The sequence below is a fragment of the Phalaenopsis equestris genome, unplaced genomic scaffold (assembly GCF_001263595.1).
Source record: "Phalaenopsis equestris unplaced genomic scaffold, ASM126359v1 Scaffold000202, whole genome shotgun sequence".
In the NCBI taxonomy this organism is placed as follows: domain Eukaryota; kingdom Viridiplantae; phylum Streptophyta; class Magnoliopsida; order Asparagales; family Orchidaceae; genus Phalaenopsis; species Phalaenopsis equestris.
The window spans coordinates 534,158-541,360 of record NW_018164644.1 but is presented as its reverse complement, the minus strand read 5'-3'; the positions used below and the strand labels follow the sequence as shown (position 1 = coordinate 541,360).

At 29.2% G+C, this 7,203-nt stretch overlaps 1 protein-coding gene across 1 annotated transcript in view; it reads right to left on the bottom strand.

Annotated features, from left to right (window-relative positions):
* Window positions 1–1,116: 1,116 nt before the first annotated feature.
* Window positions 1,117–7,203, bottom strand: part of LOC110022751 (aspartic proteinase oryzasin-1-like) — a gene marked incomplete in the record, with an annotated part of 20,868 nt that continues 14,781 nt past the window's right edge. Inside the window, 6 exon segments of the mRNA XM_020721839.1 lie at window positions 1,117–1,508; window positions 1,609–1,697; window positions 2,374–2,493; window positions 2,571–2,727; window positions 2,839–2,903; window positions 3,026–3,139. Of these exon segments, the coding sequence (XP_020577498.1) occupies window positions 1,424–1,508; window positions 1,609–1,697; window positions 2,374–2,493; window positions 2,571–2,727; window positions 2,839–2,903; window positions 3,026–3,139 (630 nt within the window).

Here is a 7,203-nt window from a genome sequence, read left to right as displayed (position 1 = left end):
GGGAGGGAGGGAGCGGATTGATGAAGAGAAGTCTATAAGAATAGTGCGATCAAGTATATGATGAAACAATGAAGCTTTGCTCTGTTCTGTTGAGAGATTTTGTTGTTGCAACACATTTGTTAACAGAGTTTTTGGTTGAAGAGAAGGCATTTACATTATTCAGCTGATTTCATGTCTTGTAATACATCCATTACTCGAAGTCACGTCTCGGTTTCATACTAACGTGATGTGATCTAGGCCAATATTATCCCATAGATCAGTTTTAGACAAGTTTTTTAGGGGAAAATTTATATATAGCCTACATGATTTTTATATATTTACTTGTCTAACACTTAAATTTTTATATTTATATTTATCACACTAAAAATCCAGCTAATCTATGCATGAAAATGTATTTAATTTTTTTAAAAAATTAGTTATAGTGATATTTTTTGTAATATTAAAGATTTAAATGTTATATATGTAAATATTAAAATTTGGTTGTTAGATGTATGTGATATTTGTTTTTGCGCCTTTTTTGTGAGCGGCCGATTCAGGTTATTTTTGTCATTGAAAATTTAATATTTTTGCAGTATTAAAGCCTTTTAGGATTGAAGAACTAAGAAATTAGGGTCGTCATATTACATTAAAATAAAATTTTGTAACTAAATTTTTTTTCAGCAATTTTTTATTTCATTTATTTGTTATGCACTAAATATTTTCGGTCTTAACAACCATAAAATGCTGAAGGAAAGTTTTTTGGTAGACAATTTTATTAAGAAAGATCTAAAAATTATTAGAATTATTTAATAGTCAAAATAATTTTTATTATTATTAATTTTATTGCGCATTTAAATGTTTTGAAACTGTTTATGATCAACTCTTTGTCAAAATATCCTTAATTCACACAACTGTAATGCATAGTACTTGGCGAATATATATTTATGCGCTCCCATATATATATATATATATAATATTTTTACACATGGACATTCATATTCAGAATATCATCCTACACATGCTATATTGAAGATTAAAAGTAGATGTTCTTTGCATTGTTCACGAGCAGTGTGAAGTATAATCCGGAAATAGATTTGCGAAAACATAAAAAATTCATAAATCGCTGTTGCTATGAAGTTTAACGGGTAATCAAAACTTTCGAATCAGGAACCGTCAACAGAATGTCGTTCAGTTTTTCAAACGAGTAGATATTAGGATTTAGCAAATGAGACCGCATGCTTATCTAGAAAAACAAGAGAAATCCACTGAAACAGTTTCACCTTCACAAAGGCAGCAGCAACATAGCTTCATACTCGTACTACAATTTTTTTTAAACCATTTTTATCGATGATTTACAGTTTCATATCATATACTTTACAAAACATCACTATGGACGAGTCATGATTCCTTGACACGGTAACTGAAGAAACAGAGCGTTCTAATTTCATGAAGCTTTTGCAAATCCAACCCTCAGGTTTCCATAGTCGAACTCGGTGTGATAGACTCCCATGAACACATCTCCCAGGATCCTGCAGCAGAAATGGATAATACGAATTTTGGCTTTATATATCTCGGTTTGGAAAGCTTAAACAGATCGTGGAATGGCAGATAGGGTGAGGGTGACATTACCAGAGAGGACCGCGAGGAGGGGGCACATCCAGAGCTGTGAATCCACTGATGCATTGTGCAATGGGTCCCTCGCCTATCTTTACAACGTACTGAAAACAAAAGGCAAATTAAAAATTAAGGAAAAATGTACATCACCATGTGTCTCGTATCAAAACATATTGGTTTGAATTTGCAATAAATAATAATTAAGGAAAAGGAAGATTTACATGCATACCACTCAATTCTGATGTATTTACATATTTAAAAAGCTAAACTTAAATTATTACATACATGCCACCTTACATATGCATGAAAAGTGGTTGTGGTTTTCAAGTCACACGAAAGATTTGGGTGGTAATATAAATGTAGAAAGTGGAGATTAGGTGTTAGATATGTAAATATATGGGTGGTACTTATCTAAATGCCCCCAAGGAAAAAAAAACAAAAAAAGGGATCAGCTTCATCCAAATTATAATTTTTCTTTCATTCCAGCTAAAGCACTGTATGATCTTGAATTTCTATTCCACTTTTATTTCCTATTTAATTCCTTGACATTAATATTCTGAAATGATGGAATTTGTTGGGTGGTTTAATGCAGATGGACACAACATTGATTTTAAACATCACAAATCGCATCCACGTGAAATTATCTCAATTTTACACAATAAATGTGTACAAAAGTAGTCGACGCATTTTTAATCAACAGACAAACATATGTTTCCTCTAGAAAAGAAAACAAAGAAATAAAATTCAACCTCATATTAACAGCAGAAAACAAGGGATTACCTGTTCTACTGTGAGATCAAAATTCTTACCACCAATGGTGAAAGAAACAGCAGCCATCAAGGGCAAGGAGTTACAGTCAACAGAGGATTCTCCCATGGGACTGGGCAGTCGCTCGCACAACTGAAGAATAGCTCAAGAACGTTAGGATGCCTAAAGCTGTATTATAAAGTAAAAAGTTACATTAGAAATAGATTAACCTGGTTGGCATAGTTCAGTATTAAATCTACTGTTTGGTTCTGCTTAAGTTGATTTTGTATCCAAACAACAGCCATCTCACAAGCAGAGCACATGGGATCACTCCTACTGAGGCCATAGTTACCGCCATTGTCTTTTACCACACTCTCAATGTCAATACTATGTTCCAGAAGGGTGTAATTAAAAAAAAAGTGGCAAAGATGAAAAAGGATAAGCCATAACGCTCTTAAAAATGAGGAAATCTTAAGAACCGTAATAGAGATCTCTCACCCAACAGAATGAGTTCCATCAAAAGCGCAAAGACCAATCTTAGAGCAAATCTTCTGTGGTTCCGTCTGCAGAAAGAACGATAGCATGTATTATATTAAACTGCAAATGGATTAATACGAAAAATACAATGTAAATAGTATATATATATACAACCCAAATCCATATATATATATATATATATTCAAACCTCCATGCGCAGAAGATCCAAAATCTTTTGCCCATACTCAGCAACTACTGCCTTGCACTCTTGGCTAACGACACCAGTACCACCAATTTTATGGTTTATTTCAGCAATAATGACCTGCAAAGAAAATTAAATGACAACAGTCACAAAACCTCATCTTTATATATTTCTAAGAACTTACCCAAAAAAGTATTAAGAAACATTCTATAGCAAATAGAACTCAAATGATAGAAGGTACTGAATTAAAAACTATTTATTAAAGAGAAGTGCAAGTCTACAAAAACTCTAAATATAAAGTTAAAAAAAAATAAATTATATCTTTCTAATCAAATAATTACTATCATTACTTTTAACGTGTATTTAAGTATATAAGGTTTGATTTTATGAATCCCCGTTCAGTCACTCTCCTTGAGCGCTACATTCGTTTATTTTCTGAGTACTACATGGATATTGACCATGTTTAACACAAGTGTTGCATTTTTCTTTAAGTTCCTAACCATGTTACCACTGCTCACTCGTTTTGTTCATTTATTTCAAATAGGTTTCCATATACCTTATATCTACCGTTTTCTGAACTTAGGCATGTTAGCAATCCTTTCAAGTATGTTTCACGCTCAGATCTTCAAAAACTAATTCCCACTGTCTATTCATCTTGTATAATGCCTCCTAAATAATTCATGTGCCGAATCTTTTCCTTCTTTATCATATAAAAATCCTTAATAATTTCATTATACATATCATTCACAACACTTAATACATGAAATCCAATGCTTATAAGAAGTGGTAAGGATCAACTGGGAAAAAGAATGTCGAGCAAAAAGTCATTTTGTATTGCATCTTCAACTAACTCCAAAATAAAACTAATATTAAGATAGGATCTTGGAATATATGTACTTTCACACGTAAATTAATAAAATTAGTAGATATTATGGTTCAAATGAAGATAAATATCTTATGTATTCAAGAAACTAAAATGGTTCGGAAAAATAACTACGGAGATTGACAACTTATGTTTTAAATTTTGGTATTTTAGTACGAGTTGCCCTAGAAATGGTGTATGTGTAATTATTAATAAGAATTTGAAAGATAATGTTGTAAAACTAAATAGAATTGGAGATAGAATAATATCCCTTAAGAGTATTGTTGATACTAAAAAAATTTTAAATGTTATAGTTTATACCCCTCAAGTAGGTTTAGATACAAGTTCACAAAAAAAATATGAAATCACTTAGAAAAAATAATACAAAAAAAACCTTTTGAAGAAAAAATTAATTGGAGAAGATTTAAATGAACATATTGGTATAGTGGAAAATTTAAAAATATTTGTGGTGGCCATGATTTTAAAGTAATTAATAAAGAAGCTAGAATCATATTAGATTTTAATTTAGCATATAATTTTGTTATTACTAATACTTTATTTAAGAAAAGAGATTAATATATTATCACTCATAAGAATGGATCTAATAAAACACAAATTGATTTTTTTTTTTTTAATGAGAAAAAGACATCGTCCAGATTGTAACGTAATCCCAAATGAAAATTTAAGTACTCAACATTGATTATTAGTTCTAGATTTTAAGTGAGTTATAAGATAAAGAATACAATGAAACATTATCATGGTATTAGATTGGAGCACATAAAAAACAAAAATAATATTATTTTTACGAGTAAACTTCAAAATTACAGGATTTAGGAAGTTCATCAGGACACTAATTTTATGTGAAAGTAACAAACACTATTAAAAAGTGGCAAAAAGATGTACTTAGAAATTAAACGGGAAAGACTTTATAAATAAATAAAAAATTAGTGGTGGAATAATAATGTGTAAGAAAAAATTAAATTATTCTTAAAGGAATAGATTCAACATAAATGAGTGAGCTATATTAATAAACTTTTCAATGAAGTTTCTAAAAATACAATCTCGATAACAGTGATCTTAATATCATTAATAATAATAATATGTTCTAGTTTTGCCTTCTTATTAGTAAAAAAAGAAGATGAGAAGGCTTTAAAGAAAACCAATGGTGAAAAAAGGAACGGATGATATCGCATTTGAAGTGTAGAAATATTTAGAAGATTCAGAAGTTTCTTGACTTTCTAAATTCTTTAATATTATTCGAAAAACTAAAAAGATGTTTGAGGAGTTGAAAAGTATTTTGGTCCTCAATTTAAATTAGTAGATATTATGGTTCAAATGAAGATAAATAACTTATGTATTCAAGAAACTAAAATGGTTCGGAGAAATAACTAAGGAGATTGACAACTTAGGTTTTAAATTTTGGTATTTTAGTACGAGTTGCACTAGAAATGGTGTATGTGTAATTATTAATAAGAATTTGAAAGATAATGTTGTAAAATTAAATAGAATTGGAGATAGAATAATATCCCTTAAGAGTATTGTTGATACTAGAATTTCAAAATGTTATAGGAGTTTATACCCCTCAAGTAGGTTTAGATACAGGTTCAAAAAAAAAAAATTATAAAATCACTTAGAAAAAATAATACAAAAAAAAACCTTTTGAAGAAAAAATTAATTGGAGAAGATTTAAATGAACATATTGGTAAAGTAGTGGAAAATTTAAAAATATTCGTGGTGGCCATGATTTTAAAGTAATTAATAAAAAAGCTAGAATCATATTAAATTTTAATTTAGCATATAATTTTGTTATTACTAATACTTTATTTAAGAAAAGAGATTAATATATTATCACTCATAAGAATGGATCTAATAAAACACAAATTGTTTTTTTTTAATGAGAAAAAGACATCGTCCAGATTGTAACGTAATCCCAAATGAAAATTTAAGTACTCAACATTGATTATTAGTTCTAGATTTTAGGTGAGTTATAAGATAAAGAATACAATGAAACATTATCACGGTATTAGATTGGAGCACATAAAAAACAAAAATAATATTATTTTTACGAGTAAACTTCAAAATTACAAGATTTAGGAAGTTCATCAGGACACTAATTCTATGTGAAAGTAACAAACACTATTAAAAAATGGCAAAAAGATGTACTTAGAAATTAAACGGAAAAGACTTTATAAATAAATAAAAATTAGTGGTGGAATAATAATATGCAAGAAAAAATTAAATTGTTCTTAAAGAAATAGATTCAACATAAATGAGTGAGCTATATTAATAAACTTTTAAATGAAGTTTCTAAAAATACGATCTCGATAACTTTGATCTTAATATCATTAATAATAATAATATATTTTAGTTTTGCCTTCTTATTAGTAAAAAAAGAAGATGAGAAGGCTTTAAAGAAAACCAATGGTGAAAAAAGGAACGGATGATATCGCATTTGAAGTGTAGAAATATTTAGAAGATTCAAAAGTTTCTTGACTTTCTAAATTCTTTAATATTATTCGAAAAACTAAAAAGATGTTTGAGTTGAAAAGTATTTTGGTCCTCAATTTTAAGAATAAAAAGGATGCACAAGAGTGTGCAAATTATGGAGAAGTTAAGTTTGTGTCATACTTCAAAATTACAGGAGAGGGTACTTGAGCATAGGTTAAGTGTGATATAAAGATTTCTCATATTCAATTTAGATTTATGTCGAGCAGATCTACTTTGGAAGCTATGCATTTATTGAGAGGTAAGATGGAAAAGTACAAAGAGAGTAAAGAGTATCTACAGAGAACTTTTGTTGATTCAGAAAAAGCTTACGATAAGGTTTCAAGAGAAGTACTTTGGAGAGTTCTAGAGAAAAAATGTGTTGATATGATTTATATTCAAGTCATTAAATATATGTATACTAGAGTTGTTACTCGAGAAGAGGATTGACCAAGTATTTTCCTATTTCAATTGGATTATATAAGGGATCGACTTTAAGCCCATATCTTTTTGCTTTAGTTAAAGAGATTCTTGTTGGACATTTATAAGAGAATGTACATTGGTGTGTGTTTTTTACTGATGATATTCTTCTTATGGATAAGATCGAAGAAAGAGTTCAGAAAAAATATGAATTATGGAGATTTACATTGGTGCCTAAAGGTTTTCATTTGAGTAGATCTAAAATTGAATACATGGCGCAGAATAAAATTTTAGTAGTTGTAGCTCTAGTGACAGAGTTGTAACTACTGGTGATCAAATCATTAAAAGGTGTGAACGTTTTATATATATCAAATCCATTGTTCAAAGTGAGATGGTGATATAGATGGGGATGTCATTA